The sequence below is a fragment of the Hemiscyllium ocellatum genome, chromosome 2 (assembly GCF_020745735.1).
Source record: "Hemiscyllium ocellatum isolate sHemOce1 chromosome 2, sHemOce1.pat.X.cur, whole genome shotgun sequence".
NCBI classification, from domain to species: Eukaryota; Metazoa; Chordata; class Chondrichthyes; order Orectolobiformes; family Hemiscylliidae; genus Hemiscyllium; species Hemiscyllium ocellatum.
In genome coordinates this window covers 68,044,807-68,062,785 of record NC_083402.1, presented here as the reverse complement: position 1 = coordinate 68,062,785, position 17,979 = coordinate 68,044,807, and the positions used below count along the sequence as shown (strand labels likewise).

The 17,979-nt window shown below is 41.0% G+C and overlaps 1 protein-coding gene across 1 annotated transcript in view; it reads right to left on the bottom strand.

The window, feature by feature from the left end:
* Positions 1–4,837, bottom strand: part of LOC132827770 (small conductance calcium-activated potassium channel protein 2) — a 145,773-nt gene extending 140,936 nt beyond the window's left edge. The window contains exons 1-2 of the mRNA XM_060844476.1: positions 4,401–4,837; positions 4,022–4,117 (exon numbers count right to left, since the gene is read on the bottom strand). Of these exons, the coding sequence (XP_060700459.1) occupies positions 4,022–4,117; positions 4,401–4,796 (492 nt within the window). The 5' untranslated portion in view covers positions 4,797–4,837. The remainder of the gene's footprint in view (positions 1–4,021; positions 4,118–4,400) is intronic.
* Positions 4,838–17,979: the final 13,142 nt, after the last annotated feature.

The following is a 17,979-nucleotide window of genomic DNA, read 5'->3' as shown; positions in this document are numbered from 1 at the left end:
GTAGTCAATTAAGTAATTTGAAGTGCCATCATTCTTGTAATATAGATAGTCAAGCAATATACTACAATAGAACTATTATAGACATAATGGGAACCTAAGGTTTTTTTTAAACAGACAGTAAATTATGTCCATGCAGCATGTGTTCTTTATCTGCGTATGTCAGGTATCATTGAATGGAAAGGTTAATTAAAGCAATTAATGTAGGGGATGGAGCTTTTGAGAAGAAGAGAGGATGAAGTTTTCATTTTCAATCCACTATTCTTTAGTTTGTGAAATGTCTCTGTTAGTATTGCCAGTCCAACATGTGCACCTCCACATCATCAGTTAGTATTGACCAGATTTCCCTTTCAAATGAATCTGGTTGATCATTCACCCCAGTTCTCAAAACAAAATCCAATACATTATATATATATAGCTCAAAGTGTTGAATGAATCTGGACTATAAACAAATGTTTCAGCAACTTTTTTTTAAACTGTCAAAGCAGCTTAAAATTAGGTCAGCTAGCAATTTGATATTTAAATGCTCATACTGTAAGGTCCTTCAACATAAAATTTACATTAAAGATCATGTCACTTTTATAATCAATGATTAGTTCTGAACCACTTTTACTTATCTCTGTCATCCTATAGATTTCATCTAAATAATTTAACAATGGAAGCAACTGATCCAGAAAATTTCCTTTGTGTGACACTTGAAACAAAATGACATTTATAAAGAAGGCTACCTTATAAAGTATCACAAGGAGTAAGATCAAGGAACGATCAAGCTCCAGTGGATGTTGGGGCTGAGTGAACATAAAAAAAAGTGAAAAGCAAATTTCTAATTAACTCAGTTTTGTTACATTTGCAAATAATAATGTCAAACCAATCCCTCAAAATCTGAGCAAAGCTTAGTGTTCGAATGCTAATGTTCTGAACAGAATGCAGAACAGAATAGCCAAACATGAGCATTTATCCTGATCAGATTGGAATGTTTCAAGGGGGTCTGGTTCACAATTAAAGCTCTTCAGTTATTTAAGCTTCTTTGTAAATACAGAAGACTGAGGTTAGTGAGACAGGAGACTTGGACACGATCCAACCTGATGTCAGAGCGTTTTGGGAATCTGCATGGAACCAGCAATAAACATTTCAATCTCAAAGTCCTATCAAGACTTCACAGAAGTTATTTATCTAATGGGTTCACCTGACTGGAAACATTTACTCTGTTTCTCATCCCACAGATGCTGCCAGACCTGTTGGTTTTCTCCAGCAATTTCTGTTTTCGTCTGTTTCTACACCAAGTTGTTGGACTTAGGATTGGTATCGGTGTGTTTCCAACTTAGTAACAGGTCTCCTACTCGGTTCACCACTGACCGTACACGTTACCGCCCATATCTGGGGCAGGTAGGACGTGAACCCCGACCTCCGGGTCCTAAAATAGGAATATTACCACTGTGCCAACAAACCCTCGCCAAAAGTAGGTAAGGTTTGCTCAAAGTTGCATTGCAGTTGGACACCAAGAGGAAGAGCGATATGGTCTGCGTTGATATCTGGTTAGACAAGTCCTCTCTATGTTCGTGTTTGGCAAACCAGGCAGCACATAGGGAAGTGGAAATTAACGTTTCAGCTCGGCAAGCGTTCATCAAGCTCCCAAATTCCATTAGTTCGAATGCACGATCAGACTCCTAAAGCGTTCACCGTTTCTATCTCCAAAGATGCTATCAATACTTTCCTTTTTATTTCAGATTTCAAGCCTCAATATTTTGGATTTTATTTTCCCCACCACTCCTATGAATGTCTCCACAGTGCCGCTTGCTTGCAGCGATATATATTGCTAGCGCTTCTCGGCAGAAACACGGTGCTGCTGGTGCGTCGCTGGGCGCCCGGCTCCCCTCTCCCTGGGCACTGGCTGCGCTGTGTGCGGCCGCTTCTCTCAGTGACACTAATCCCGGGAGAAATACACTGGATGGTACCATGAGAGCACACAGCAACAACAGCTTCAGTGGCTCCTGGCTTATTAAGACAACCAGTGCACCTTAACACTCCACAAGCACAGTAACCAGCCGGTCTTCATTCACTCCCTTTTCAAAAACTCAAAGGAGTCCATGAGAAATGTGCACCATTCCACCACGAAACAGTTTGGTTAAAGTCGATGCCAACGTCGAGAGCTGCCCTCCACCTCATTATCCCTTTCAGCTTCATTCAACTTTATCATTTATAACACTTTTAGATGTTTCTAACAGCCTCCACCCCAATTCCAAACAAAAGGCAACGCATTTAACTAGCTCCACTCAAGGAAATCTACAGCTGAACACGAACTTTGAATCCATACCTATAACTAACATCGGTCCTGATCCGTGCCTGGGCTAGTTTCACTGTTGGATATTCTCTTTCATATTCGCCTTATTGCCCAAAGGCATTGCTACCTCTTATATTTTCTCTCCTTACCTCTACATTCTCAATGCGACGGCATAGCTGTTGCAAAGTTATTCAAAATCTCAACTGTGCAAGTCATTAATGCAGCAATCCACATAGTCAGAGTTTGCCTTGTGAAACCTGATTACTACGCGTTCCATTTTATATACACCTTAAAAAAAACACTTGGAAGTTTTCCGTTTGGAAATGGTTGCGCGTTCAAAGGGATGTCATTAATTAAAAAACAGAATTTTCTGGAGAAACTCTACAGGTCTGGCAGCACCTGTAGGGAGAGCAGCAGAGTTTCCATTTCTAGTCAGGTATGACTTCCTCTTTGTATTGAAGCACTAGCCAGGTGATCATGTATTTTGCACGATACTTTAGCAGTCAATGTATTAAATACAACAGCAAGCCGGGCAGGTCCAGATGCAAAGCCCCACTCTGAAGAAAGTATTGCTCAGCTAAACCGCTTCGTTACACTTCGTACAAAATTTACTCTCGACAGAAAACATCGCCAGTTGGAGACAAAGCAACGCCTTCAACATTCACACACACCTCTGAAAAGTTTAGATAAATAATTCTGAAATACTTTGAACAAAAGGTCTTCCGTGAATTAAAGCATTATGTTAATGGAACATTTGATCAGTCGGTCGCGTTCCTTTGTTTAATTAAATAAGCCCAGATACCGCTAGGCTATTGCCATTTATTTAAATGAACAGGCACTTCAACCTGAAGAATGAAAAAAACACCCCAATAACTCCCCAAAATAAGCGAAATGGCAAATGTATAAGTGCTGTTATTTTAGAAAACGGGAAGTATCATGTGGATTCTTGGCATAATTCCTTCTAACACTAGACACTGGTTATACCTAAACAACTCGTTATGTACCTATGATACTCTTAGTTTGGTAATTGTCATTCCAGCTGCCTAGCCTCAATTCTAGTTGGTTTCTGTTCTCATGTAATTGTTTTAGTGCTAGAACTGTTGGAGGTTTTGAGAAACACCGATCACAATCCAAACTGATCAGCTTTCCGTTTCTCAACTTTTAAAGATGGCTTTAATTCTCCTAAATAGATGTATATAAAACCTAGAAGGGCAGGGGCTGCAGCCGTCGCTTGTGAAGACCGCCACTTGCAAGTTTCTCTCCAAGCCACACACCATCCAGACTTAGAACCATATCACCACTGTGGCTGAGTCAAAATCCTGGAACTCTCTCCCTAACAGCATTCATGGACTGCAGTGGTTCAAGGCGGCGGCTGCTTCCCACCGAGCCCAGGGGAGAAGCAATAAATGCTGCCCAGCCACCCATATACCACGAACAAATACAAAAGACACACTCTGCATTGTAAGCCAAAGAAAACTTATAAAATGTTCACTAAACAGCAACAAAAGTTGCATGCGTTTTCAATACTGCTACTTAACAAAAGGAAGCGTGCCTGTAATTTGTAAAAATTCCCATATTTCTCGATTTTGGATAATGTTCCCGCCGAGAGCATTGATTAAGTTGCGCTCAGTTATGTATTGGAGTGTACTGCTACGCAATTTGACATTTTCTTTAACCTAAGTGGCTGTCCCACACAACAATCCTTAAAAATAACTAGGCGAAAGATAAGTAAGATATAATTACCTGAATTTCCCGCGCGTGGTATACAATGATCAAACCAAGCAATATAATCGTCGAAAGGCTAATAAGGCATTTCAGAGCTAATGAGTACAGCGAGCCCTGAAACAGAGAAACATTTCTTGAGTTTGGATGAAATTTTGTGGGAAAAGTGAACTTGAAGCAAAGATGCGATTTATATGCATAATAGAAGTGTACATACCACTACGTCAAGTTTTAAAAACATCACATTAACTTTTAACTGGGTAGAGTCAAATCGTTCATTACTACCAAAGAAGTGAGGCAGATGGCCAAATACAAGTTGCAATTGCCTGATACACATTCGGAAATCAAAAAGACTCTCGAAATCGCCAGTGTACATGCGATTTGGTGTACATTTTCTTACCTTTTGATAAGCCCCCCACGCAAGTTCAGTCTCAATGACCATCACTACAATCCCAAACATACCAAAGATCAAGGCATAGTCGCTCAATCGCTTTCTTTTCTCAAACAAAGCTCGCCTATGTCCCAGTTTGTAACCGATATTATTGTTTTTCTTTTTGCTCGATTTGCTGTTATTCCCACCGTTTCCTCCTGCCCCACCACTGCCGCTGCCCCCGTAGGAAACGACCGTTGTGGAATTGTTCTGTTCCGGCTTGGACACCACGATCTCCGGGGCGACCGTGGTGAAGATGGGCTGAAGAGGTTGCGATTCCGAGTCCAGTTCGCGCAGGTTCCTCCTGGACGAACTCAGGTTGCTGAGCGGCCGCATGACCCCGCCGTTGTACCTGCAGCTGCTCATGGCTATTTCGGTGAAGGGATTGCTCTCCCTGCGATTGCTGCTGGGACTGGGCTGCCGACAGTGCTGGTGGAGGGGAGCCTGCCTCGAAGAGCTGGCATGACTGGCGGAGGACTCACTGCCGTTCAGCTGACTGCCTTGTCTGGAAGAGGAGGAGGAGGAGAGGGGAGAACTGGTCCTGAAAGTGAGAGGGGAGGAATTCCGGAGGAACAGGTTCTCGCCAGCGGCGGTGGCAGCAGCAGAAGGTGGAGGAGGGGGAGCAGGAACATGCGGACAGTTACATCTGATCCAGTCGTGGTGGTGCTGCTGCTCCTGGATCACACTGTGCAACTGCAGTGGGGTTTCCATGTCCGAGCTGTTAAAGCCGCAGGAACGGGCTGGGCCGCCTGCGCACGGGAAATCCTGGCGCCAAGAGTGGCCCCGGCCGGCTCCCGTCGAATCCAGGCGGCGCGTCCGATTGGTCGGGCGGACCACAACAATGGGCATGACGTAATGTGCAGGAGAAAAGGAGCGCGCCGGCGGGAGGAGGCTGGTCAGTTTCACACTGTGGGCCCGGGAGTCACTTCATTCATTCAGTCATTCATTCATTCAGCTATTGAGTGCAACTCCTGGGCGATGGGCTGAACCTGAATAAATAACATCATCAAAGTTCAATCTGAACAATCAACAAAAATCTCTCTATAGTCTTTCAGAACAGAAAATGACTCGGTCTCGCTTGCGAGGGGATCCAGGGAAGTCTTCTCTGCAAAATTGTCACGGTGCGGGCTGGTGGTCGGGCCAGGTCGGGAAAATGTATCATCCTCAACAGCTCATGCGTGATGGACCATAGGAGAGGAGAGTCTGTTGAACCACTGTATCCAACACCCTGCCCTTTCTTCTGCGGGCAATATTGTCGATTCCTGCAGAGAACAACGGATCTGGATGAAATAACCGGGGCAATAAAAATGCAACATAAAAACTACAAATTATTCCGGTCTATCGCATGAAATGAGTAAAGTTCCCTTGCGCTAAAAAGGTCTCACTTTAAAATTGGGCGAGGCGCCAGACTATGAATGAGTGCTTCGACTGAGGTTTCTTTGAATTGTATCAATGTTGTATGTCAGCTGTTTTAAACATTAAAAAGTAGCACAATAGATACGTTTTTGTTTACAAACACAGATCTAAGTCAAACATTATCAGTAAATTGTTTGCCCTCCGCACATTTAATGTAGAGTTTGATGTCTAACTGGAAGCTAATGGGAAATCATGGACTGTATAAGTTAATGTACATGCACCGCACCAAACAAATTTCCTATTTTGACATTACTTCTGATGGTTCGAAATCTGTTTGGGTTTTGTATGAAAATCTAAAAGATTAAAAAAAATGCAGTGCACCATAACACGCTTTGCAGATTGATTAGTTTCACAATGGAAAAATAATTGCCAATTCCCATCTTATATTGGGTTCATCGTGTCTGGTCTCCACGCTGAACGAATAATGACAGGAAAGATGTGCAGTTTGATCGCCAACAACAGGGTTTTGGAAGAGACTCAGCAAAAAAATAAAAATCCTGAGACCTGATAAGTTTCAATTGCTAATTGGATTCTCCAATTGTATCCGATTTCTTGAACTGCTCCAGGGGAGTTTGTGGTGCAGTGACATTGTCCCTGTCTCTGAGCTAGGAGATCATATGTCTCAATAGATTGGTAAGAAAGTGTTTCCAGTAAGGATGTAGCTGCTAGTTTTTCTCAGGCTTTGTAGTGAGTGACATTGAATTTCAGCAGGAAACACGGTGATATGCCGGACCGCAAATGCGGTAGTGGATATCAGATTGACCCAAAACGTCGCAGCCTTGTAAAATAAATTATATTGCACTCATTAGAAGTCAACTAAACATTTTATGTTTAATTATTTAAGGGAGACAATCTGATCTATGTGATGAGTTTATAAATTAGCATAAGTGTTCATTCTTAACCAACCTTTCAAATGGATGTTGTAGTGAAGTGCACGAAGTTAATTTATTTGTGAATTGTTTTATGTTGTGATGGAGCACCATTGATGAGATGTGTTGTCACTTTCAAAGGTCTTTCTGGTTTTAGCATCATTCACAGGACGCATTGCAATTTTAGTTGGTTTATGTGTTCTCCTAATTCTGTGTTTTGAAATAACAGGATCTGTTCTGCGCGTCGCGTAAAGGTGCAGACGTACTTAGGTAAGTGTTCATATGTCCAAAAACCGTATGAATCGGTTTCCGTAAACAGATCAAGCGATTAGCACAAGCTCTTTCTCGCGCCCCTTTTTTTGTTACTGCCACTAAATGTTTAAAGAGTGCAATACCTGCTAATGGTGTCAAGTATCTACATTGTGGCTGGTGACTTCTACCGTAACGTCCGGATCACTGAGCATGACTGGGTCAAATGGCTTACTTTAAGCACTAGATGGCGGCAGACTCCACAAGAACATTCTATGGACTGAGCCATCGGCGATAGTTTCAAGTTTTAAAACCAAAAAATAAACAAGGATTTTCTTTGAATGATAAGAAACCCTGTGCCTCAACATGACGGACAATGTTTTATTTTCAACATTGCAACTGGAGGTTCGTTTCAAGAAACGTAGGCGCTAAATTTCGGGAAAAAAACCAATGCGGAAATGTCATTTGAAAGAAGTGTTCTCTGGAAAATGGGGCAAAGACATAGGACGAGTCAGTGCAGCAAACCCTAACGAGTTGGGATTTTTGTTTTCACCTCGGGTAAGGTATCAGGGTGTGAATGGGTGGCGTACAGGTCTATGAAGTGTGGTTCAGCAGACGCATCAACCTCTCATCAATCATTTTGGTTTTTTTTAAAGCGAATCCTCCCTACTTAAATTTTCATGTGGACAATTTCATTTTTGGCATTATTATTCCTACCAGGATTATTGACAGGATTTTTAAAAATCCAATATATCTAGAGAGTGCAATCATGAATTGAAAGTAAGAATTGGAAAATAGCTATGAGCAGTATATGATATTGTTAAAAAACTATAGTATTCCCTTATATTGGGAACAGACGAAAACAATTATGTTTTTTTAATGATGGAATAGGACAAAAAAAAGCCCCAATGGGAGAGAGAGTAGCAGAAGACCCTCACTGTGCTAGAAGTTGCATTTCACTTTTAGCCAATAGCGTTTACCAAGCAGCAGGCACTTGCCTGTTTCGGTCCTTCATGATCTCTTGTTGGTAAAATGAAACAATAAGGGAAAGGCCAAACTGAACGTGGAAAAGGCAAAAACGTTGTACACCATGCAGGACACAACCATTGAGTATTTTGATAAACAGTGACAGTTCATAATATAAACATAACCCAAGTTGTGTGTAACATAGCCCAGGTTGTTTCCTATCTCACTTATGGTATGGGAAATATTTACAGGATGTTATGCATGCTGATTTACTCAAATGTTCTAAACACTTGTGATGAAAAACAATGTTTCAATCCTGAGAACAGATTAGAAGAAAATCTGGGTCATTCACTCTGAATAAATTAATCACATAAAAATTGAATGTACATTTTGGAGTTAGGACTCCCTCATGCTTGGCTCTCTACCCCGCACATGACCGCCTACCGACCCAACTTTCAAGGAGGTTGGGGATTAGTGGTCAGATGGCTTTTCCGTCTAACTCAGGAAAGTAGGTGACCATCTGGGATAGGAGTTCTGCCAGCACTAAAACATCAACCGCCTCACCGTCAGATGTGGATGTGAGCCATTGTAGGAAGGAGAAAGAGAAAGCCCTTTGTAGATTCCGAAAGAGTCAATTCCGAAGGCTACAATTGTGCCCAAATATTTCTGCCGACGGCGGAGGCGTTTGGGGCAAGGGCTGGGGAGATGGGTTAAAACGTTCCTGTTTTCCATTCTATTCCGGACCTTCTCCGTTTACTGTCCCTTCCTCTCCTTCCTTCCGTACTCACAATATCTAATTCATCAATAATTGTTTCATGTTATATAGCTCCTGGTGGGACACTGTAACCAAGAGGTCGCGACTGAGGTGAGGACACAAGCAGTCCCGTGGTGCCCACCAGTCCCCAACGGCTTCTATTGTGCCAGTTGACATAATTTTTTCTATCCATTGAAATCTCTTTATTTTAAACGTTAGAACTTTTTTTTTCTCCCTCCACTGGTGCTGCTTGATCTGCTATCTATCTTTGACATTCTGTTTTATTTCAGTTTTTCTCAACATCTTCAATATTTTACTTTTGGAGAAAAGGTTAAGGGTTATCTATTGAGGTGATATGTAATTTTTAATGGTCTGATGAATTTTAATTATTATCAAGCAACATCTCTGGAAGTAAGAATTTGCAAGATGAAGTCTCAATCTTTAAAATATTCCATTTTAACTTTTGTTTTGTCTTTGTATTTGCTATTTTAGGTTAATATTAATTTCTTTAACTTCTTTGTTTCTACTTTACATTCTGTACAATACTTTACATTTAATTATGTGTTCTAATTAAAAATTCCTAGCTTAAATTCCGCTTGCCTTAATAATGTTTCAATCTGATCAGTTGATGAAGCACACTTCCCTTGCCTAATTAACAGAGATCGGATATCTGTTACAGGGGGTATTGCATTGAAGTGGTTTTCTAATTACAATAGTTAGTACATTTAACAATCTGCAGGCAGCCATGATTGTAATGAATGGTGAGTGACATTTATTTACTGCTAATGGTACAATTTTAACTAAGATAGCTTCACACATGCAAATATATTCAACATCAAGATTTTTTTGAGTAGCAAGATGTAATTCTACTACAGATAATTTTGGTAGCTTCAATTCATTTGTATATCACAGTATACATTGGAGTTGACAATTTAGAGCAACAAAAGCAAGATCAAATGAGTTTTAATGGGAGGAAAGAATTGGGGGGAAATGATAAATGAGGCACACAGAATGCCCATTTTATGCCCTTACAGTTAAACAAACCATCGTAGCAGGGATGAATTACATATCCAAGCATTCAGATGGCATATGAAATTCCAAACAAAAAATAAGGCACTTTGGGTGAGCCATGTAAATGCCAAAATGTGTTCACAAGATTGAAATGTGAAAATGGCATATGTTAGGAAAAAATGCAGAGAGAACAAATGAGCTGCTAACTCAAATAGGGAAATTAATTTTGTGCATGGCACTATTTCTGATCAAGATTCAAAATGCTTTGTGGGTTAATTTAAAATGGCAACATTTCTTTTTACTTTAACCTTTAATCATGGAAACTGAGCATTTATATAAAAGCAAAATGCTGTGGATGCTGGAATTTTGAAACAAGCACAGAATGCTGGAGAAACTCAGGTCTGCCAGTATCTGTGAACAGAGAAACAGAGTTAAAGTTTTGAGTCGAGTACGACTTTTCTTCAGAACCATTTCAGTTGTCAAGGTCTCACTGCATATGAATATGGATTGCATCAGTATCAGAAGAGTTGCAAATAGTGCTAAGCGAGCTTTGAAAAGTTATAACTCAGGTCGTGGTCCTGAATGTAGGTTTGCTCACTGAGCTGGAAGGTACATGTTCAGTTGTTTCGTCACCATATTAGGTAACATCATCAGTGACCCTCTGGTGAAACACTGGTGTTAGTGACCTGCTTTTGATTTGTGTTTAAGTACACTTGCATTGGCAATGTCATTTCCTGTGGTGATGTCAGTTCCTGTGGTGATGTCATTTCCTGTTGTTTTTCTCAGAGGGTGGTAGATGTGTTTGTTGATAGAGTTACGGTTGAAATGCCATGCTTCTAGGCATTCACATGCATGTCTCTGTTTGGTTTGTCCTAGGATGCGTGTGTTTTCCCAGTCAAAGTGGTGTCCTTCCTCATCCGTATGTAAAGATATTAGTAAGAATGGGTCATGTCTTTTTGTGGCTAGTTGATGTTCATGTATCCTGGTGGCTAGTTTTCTGCTGTCTGTCCAATGCAGTGTTTGTTACAGTTCTTGCAAGGTTTTTTGTAAATGAATTAATTTTGCTTGTTGTCTGTATGGGGTCTTTCAAGTTCATTAGCTGTTGTTTAGTGTGTTAGTGGGTTCATGGGCTACCATGATACCAAGAGGTCTGAGTAGTCTGACAGTCATTTCAGAGATGTCTTTGATGTAGGGGAGAGTGGCGAGGCTTTCTGGATACATTTTGTCTGCTTGTTTGGGTTTGTTGCTGAGAAATTGGTGGACTGTTCATTGGGTACCTGTTCTTTTTGAATATTGTATAGGTGATTTTCCTCCACTCTTCGTAGTTCCTCTGTGCTGCAGTGTGTGGTCACTTGTTGAAGGAATGTTCTAATGCAGCTTTGTTTGTGGATTTTGGGATGATTGCTTCTGTAGTTCAGTATTTGGTCCATATGTGTTGTTTCCACGTTGACACTGGTTTAAAGTTCCCCGGGAATTTGGGATGATTGCTTCTGTAGTTCAGTATTTGGTCCATATGTGTTGTTTTCATGTTGACACTGGTTTAAAGTTCTCCATTGGCTGTTTGCTGTACTGAGACATCTAGGAATGGCAGTTTGTTGTTGTTTTCCTCCGCTTTTGTGAAGGGTATTATTGATGGTCTTGAAGGTTTCTGTTAAGTTGTTTCAGTTAGTAATGACAAAGGTATCATCCACATAGCGGACCCAAAGTTTAGGTTGGATGGTTGGCAGAGCTGTTTGTTTGAGTCTCTGTATTACTACCTCTGCTAAGAACCCTGATACTGGGGACCCCTTACATACAGATGAGAAAGGACACCACTTTGACTGAAACAACACATCCATCCTAGGACAAGCCAAACAGAAACACACAGGAATTCCTAGAAGCATGGCATTCCAACCAGAACTCTATCAACAAACATGTCAACTTGGATCCCATCTACACCCTCTGAGAAAAATAACAGGAAATGGCATCACCACAGGAACTGACATCGCCAACCCAAGGGTACCTAAACACATAAATAGAAAATGGGTCACTAACACCAGTACTTCATCAAAGACTCATTGATGATGTTACCTAGTATGGTGATGAAACATCTGAAAATGAACCTTCCATCCATAAAGCTAAGTATTGTGCAATGATCAGTGAACATTGCCACTTCTGACCTTGTGATAGGGGAAAAGTCATTGATGAAGCAGCTGAAGACACTCCCCGAGGAGCTCCCACAAAGATGTCCTGAAGCTGAAAAGGCTAATATTAAACTGCTTCTTTTGCTAGCTATGACTCCAACAGTGGAGATTTCTCCCCAATTCTCATGGAATCTATAATGCCATAATTAGCCTGATGTCAAGATTTGTACTTAAGTAATTCACTGCAGCATTTCACTGTTAACATTTGAACAGTAATTTCCATGAATGATTTCTTTGATTAAATATGATGCAAACATGCAAGTAAGTTAGAGTAGCAGAATCCAGTAAGAAAACCTACAACATAATAATGCAAAGGACTTACACCCATAATAAATTGTTATTGAAATGTTTAACATTTATATAACTGCTGCCATCAAATAAATCTTTGAGCTTCCATGTTGGGCCAGATGAGATATACTCCAGCAACTTGTCAAAGATATCTTTCAAACCCACATCTTGTATCACCTAAAGAATAATGTTGCATCGAGACTACATCTAAATAACATCAAGAAGGTGGCTCTTCTTCTTAAGGAAAGTAGGATTAGAAAGAATTCTGCCCTTGCTGGTGACACTCACCTGTTACAAGCAAATAAAGAAACAAATCCTACTACTTTTCCCTCAACTATTCTAAATTTAGAGTAATGAACAATTTTACTTAATGAAATTGCATTCTTGATATTGGTAGGTTCAGCACCTTGGACAGCACATCACACTTGTCTGCACTCTTATTTACAAAATATTGTGCAAGAAGGTTACTCAACTGTAACCCGATTTGGAACATTGCTCTTTCCTCAAATTTGAGCGGAACCAGTATGTGAGGAGACAAATATTTTTGTCATATGGCTTATGAGCCAGTTACAATGTCATTTGAGGCACATGCACATGTTAATATAAACAAGTAATGATTTCCTTTTAATGAGTCTATCTGAATTGGTGAATTATTAGGATTCCTAATGGATATTTTACATGAGTAATATACATACTGTGATCATGAATACTTTCAAACTTAATGAAATTCTAACCAACATCATTTTGCTACTAACCTCCTTGGTTGTGTATCATGGAATAGGGAGTAGAGTGAATCAATCAAGTTCTGTATCTGATTTATGCCCAAGTCTCCAACACTGAAAACCTTGGCCACTGATAAAAATTTGCAAAATCTATCCTAAAATTTATACTGATGAAACTATGCTTGGAGTGACACTGGGTGCCTGAATTTGGAAACTGCTCCATTTCCAAGGCTGACCTGACAAACAGAATATCTCAGTCAGAAAAATGTTCTCCTTAAAATGGATTTATCTCACCAGTAAAACACAGGGCAAAGTCTTATTGTCTCCCATCAGTGGGATTGTACCTGAGGGAGGCCTATAATATTTCCTGAGTGATATTTCTATCACTTCCCATTCACCTCTTACTTCATTATAATTTTACATTGGCCAAGCAAGGTCCATTGCAGTCTGCTTGCCCTTGACTCAATTTAGGCCCTTAAGTAGCCCATTAAATAGTCCATTAAGTAGTCCACTTAAGGGCTACTTCCCACTCAATTCTGAGGCTGGCAGGAGGAGTTTAACGGTGAAGAGGATGGAGCCTATTTGAGCCTGGGCAAAGATTTGGGACATTTATCTCAAGGACTGTCCTTATACATTAGTGCCCCAACCAGTGGATAGCCTCATTGGAAGTAACTTCTGCACCTATCTCATCATGAAGACATCCAATGCTCTGGGCCTCATTTCCCCTTCCCTCTATGGGAGCAACTACCCTCATACTTACCTGGCTCTGGATGCAGGGGCTAAGAATCCAGGGAACTGTCTGCATTCTCGATTGCTGACACAGGAGCTGCTGGGACAACAATGCTGCCAGCCAGTCAGATTTAATGGAACATCTTTGTCTGTACAGCCGTAATCAGTGGGGACACATTCTCCACCAAATAGTAAGACAAGAAAGTTAACCACCCCAAAAAAAAGCCTAGTCAACTCATAACATCATGTGGATTCTGCTTCAATGCTCAATACAATTTTACTGAAGTGAAAATTGAACAACCACATAAAATGTGTTCAAGTACACAACTGTGCTGCTCAAAGAAATGTTGCTGTCTGGATTAATCAGAAGAAGACGCTGTACTATGCAGAGTGCATCTCAAAATTAATCATAGTCTCACCTGAGGACAGAGCCCTTGCCACAAAGAATATCGTAACCAGATGGGGATGAAGAGGAAGACAAGGAGGAACATAGGATAGAGGAACAGGAATAGACCATTTGGTTCCTTGAGCCTGGACTGCCTTTCAACAAGATCATAGTGAACATTCTAGCTCTGTACCATTTTCCCACACTCCCTCTTTGCCCCTTGATATTGTTAATATCTGGAAATCTATCAAGCTTTGTCTGAAATTTACTGAATGACAGAACATCTACATGCCCCTGCAGAATTTGAAAGATTCATCACCTCCTGAGTGAAGAAGTTTGTCCCCTAACTCAGTCCTCAATAGCTGAGTCCTCTGTTTCCCGTCTTTCATCTACCTTGTTGAGTGCTGTAAGAATTTTTTATGCTTTATAGGCAGGATGGAAACAGCATAATAAATCAAAGAACTGTGGATGCTGAACATCTGAAATGCACAAAAGTATAAATTGCTGGAGAAACTCATCAGGTCTGGTAGTCTGTGGACAGAAAACAGAGTTAATATTTTGAGGTCACTGACTCTGCTTTAGAACTTATAGCAGCTGCTGATGAGGGTTATGAGCTAGTGAAAGTAGATTGACTATGCTGAAAGCAACCTCTGTCATGACAGATCTTGGGATGCGGGGAATGGGTAGTAGACAGCACAGCAGAACCTCTTTCTGACCAGGTTGATTGTAATTGGCTCAAGTGATTGTGGTACATGAATGCAACCACAATTCTCCATTCACTGACCAACCCATGTTTCACCTCTGTTTCTTTCATAATGTCACCTGGACAAAAATTCTGAAATAAATTCTGAAGCACCCATCACATTCTGTACCAACATTATCAATTCAACCATCCATTAGCCCTTGCTAATGGTCAACTTGTGCATTCCTTCAGAGCCTGTCTTCTACTTCCCTGTCCTAGATCACCTATGTAATGGTATCCCAAAGGTTTGAGCATGACTGGTGGATATTGCTCTGATTTTCAATAGAGGAGACTACTCAAGGAATTCTGGCCCTCAAAAGTCAGGATTATGACTACACCATTTCTATAATGGGGGAAGCGGTCTGGGATAACTGGCTGAGAGGCAACTGCAAGTGAATTGCAGGAGTGGAAATAATGGGTGGATAGATGCTGTCATCCTGAGAGACAGGGGTTCATATATTATACAGATATTTCTCTCGAGGAGATGCCTCAGGTATCTTAGTAATGTGTTAAAGACCGCTGGAGGGAAATTCTATAAACCCTTTAAGAACTCATAACTGTAACTGAGACAGCAGCTGTCTGAGCTTGTTGAACAGCACTTGGGTGTTCGGATGGTTATTATTGTACTGCAATGGAAACTCAGACATAGATTAGCAGAAACTCCACCACAGGTCTCTGCATGCTTGCTGCTAAAAATGGCTATCACTTTAAAGCTGGAAAGGATGAGTACAAAGTCTACCCATAGTTATGTGCAAGATTGGTGTTGATTCCCACATGGCTCCTCGGCAATGCCATGCAGACCTTATGGCAGGTTGTTACTTATTACATCAAGCAACTGTGTGTATATCAGCTTTTACCTGTAGGCTATTCATACAGGCTTCATCTGTATGAATTCAAGTGTGGCACTGCCCTCTGCCAAACTGGCACCGACCTTCGCTCCTATCCTGGCTGCACACCACTTAGGCCCAGTGACTCACCTTCTGTACATCCCACCTCTAAGCTAGACTGTAGAGTTCTTTCAGTGTCAGGCTCTGAACTAATCATTGTGTGTGAGAATCCACTGGCAATGTTTCTTTACTGGAAGTTGTTTCCCCCTCCTCCAGTTGCTGCTGCCTATTGCATTTCCTTTTGATCTGTAGGAGAAATGTAAAGGGTGGGGACTTGGTAAAGGAAGGTTAGGGGATCAGAAGCGTAAGGTACATGCTTACAGTATTTGCATCTTGACAGTGTGGGATGAAAGGAATGGGAGTTATGAGAAGGGGCATTAGGAAATGAACAAATAGTTTCAGACCATCTCCTTCCAAAGAGCTTTTAAAAAGAATCACTCGTGATGTGTGCGTTGCTACAGAGTAAGCATCATCCCCACTTATCTGAGAAGGTTGTGGGGAGCTGCCTTCTTGAACTACTGCAGTCCATGTACTGTAGGTACAAACACACTGCTATTGGGAAAAGATGTAATGTGGAGGTGCCAGTGTTGGACTGAGGTGGACAAAATTAAAAATCCCACAACACCAGATTATAGTCCAATAGGTTTATTTGGAAGTACTACCTTTTAGAGCACTGCTCCTTCATCAGGTAGCTGTGGGACGTGATCACAAGACACAGAATTAATAGCAAAGCATTACAATGTCATGCAACTGAAATGATACATTGAACAAACCTAGATTGCTGTTAAGTCTTTCATCTTTTAGAATGGATGCAGGTTTTGGTTCATTAATATATAAACCTCAGAACTTCGTATAACATGCATTCTTAAGATAACTTAAAGCTTTATAAAAAAAGGTGACACCTCAGTGCAAACAATGCATTAACAGTGTGAGGTTTGAATCTGTCTGTAACCCAATCTTGAGTCAGACTGGTTCTATTTCCAAAGTAGGAATTCATAAAATGTTACATGGATTGACTGCCCGCATTGACTGCCCACAGATCATATGTTTTTTGGGCAAAATAGAATGTGTCTGCAAATACAATTCTGCAAATACAAATTCACCCCATAGACTAATATGTGTGTGTGTCCATGCATGAGAGAGAGAATGTGTGAGCGTGTGCATGTAAGTATGAGTGCATTTGAGAGAGTGTGTGTTTACATGTGTGTGTGCTTGGTAGAGTGTGTGCGTGAGTGTGATGGAGTATAAGCCTGTGAGAGGATGTGTACATGGGTATGAGCATAGGGGGTGTATGTGTTTATGAGAGAGAGCGTTTGTATGAGGGTCTGCGTAGGTGTGTGGGTATGTAAGAGTGTGTATTTATGTGTGTATGTGAGGGTATAATGTAATGGGTCACCTGTAATCTGATATGAACACAAGGTCCCAGTTGAGGCCATACTCTTGGGTACTGAACTTGGCTATTAGCCTCTGCTTGGCCATTCTGCATTGTTGCGTATCCTGAAGTTCACGTTGGAGGATGATCACCCAAAGATCTGAGGTCGAAAGTCCCAGACTGCTGAAGTATTCCCTAACTGGGAGGAAACATTCCTGATTGTTGCGTGGTGTCCATTCATCCGTTGTCGTAACATATGCTTGGCTTCATCAATGTCACACTACAGGTGACCCCACTACATTATACCTGCACACACAAATGCACACACACCCTTACATACTCACACACTAACACAGACCCTCTCTCATACACATGCTTTCAAACACACACACCACAGTCACATCCATGCACATACCCTCTCACAAGCTTATACTCCATCACACACACGGACACACCCTACCAAGCACACACACACATGCAAACATATACTCACTCATGTGCACTCACACTCACACACACACACTCACATGCACACACACACTCTCTCTCTCATGCACACACTCACATACATTAGTCTATGGGGTGAATTTGCATTCACACAATTGTGTTTGAGACAGATTCTATTTTTCCCAAAAAGCATACAATCTGCAGGCAGTCAATTCAGGCAGTCAAGCCATGTGACATTTTATAAATTCCAACTTTGGAAATAGAACCAGTCTGACTCAAAATTGGAATACAGACTGGCACTAACCTCAGACCATTACTGCATTGTCTGAGCTGAGGTGTCACTTTTTTTAAAAAAACCTTAGATTATCTCGAGAATGTGACTTAAAAGAAGGTTTGAAGTTTACATATTAATGAACTGAAACCTGCAATCCATTCTAAAAGCTGAAAGACTTAACGGCAATCTAGATCTGTTCAATATATCATTTCAATTGCATGACACTGTAATCATTTGCTATAAATTTTGTGTCTT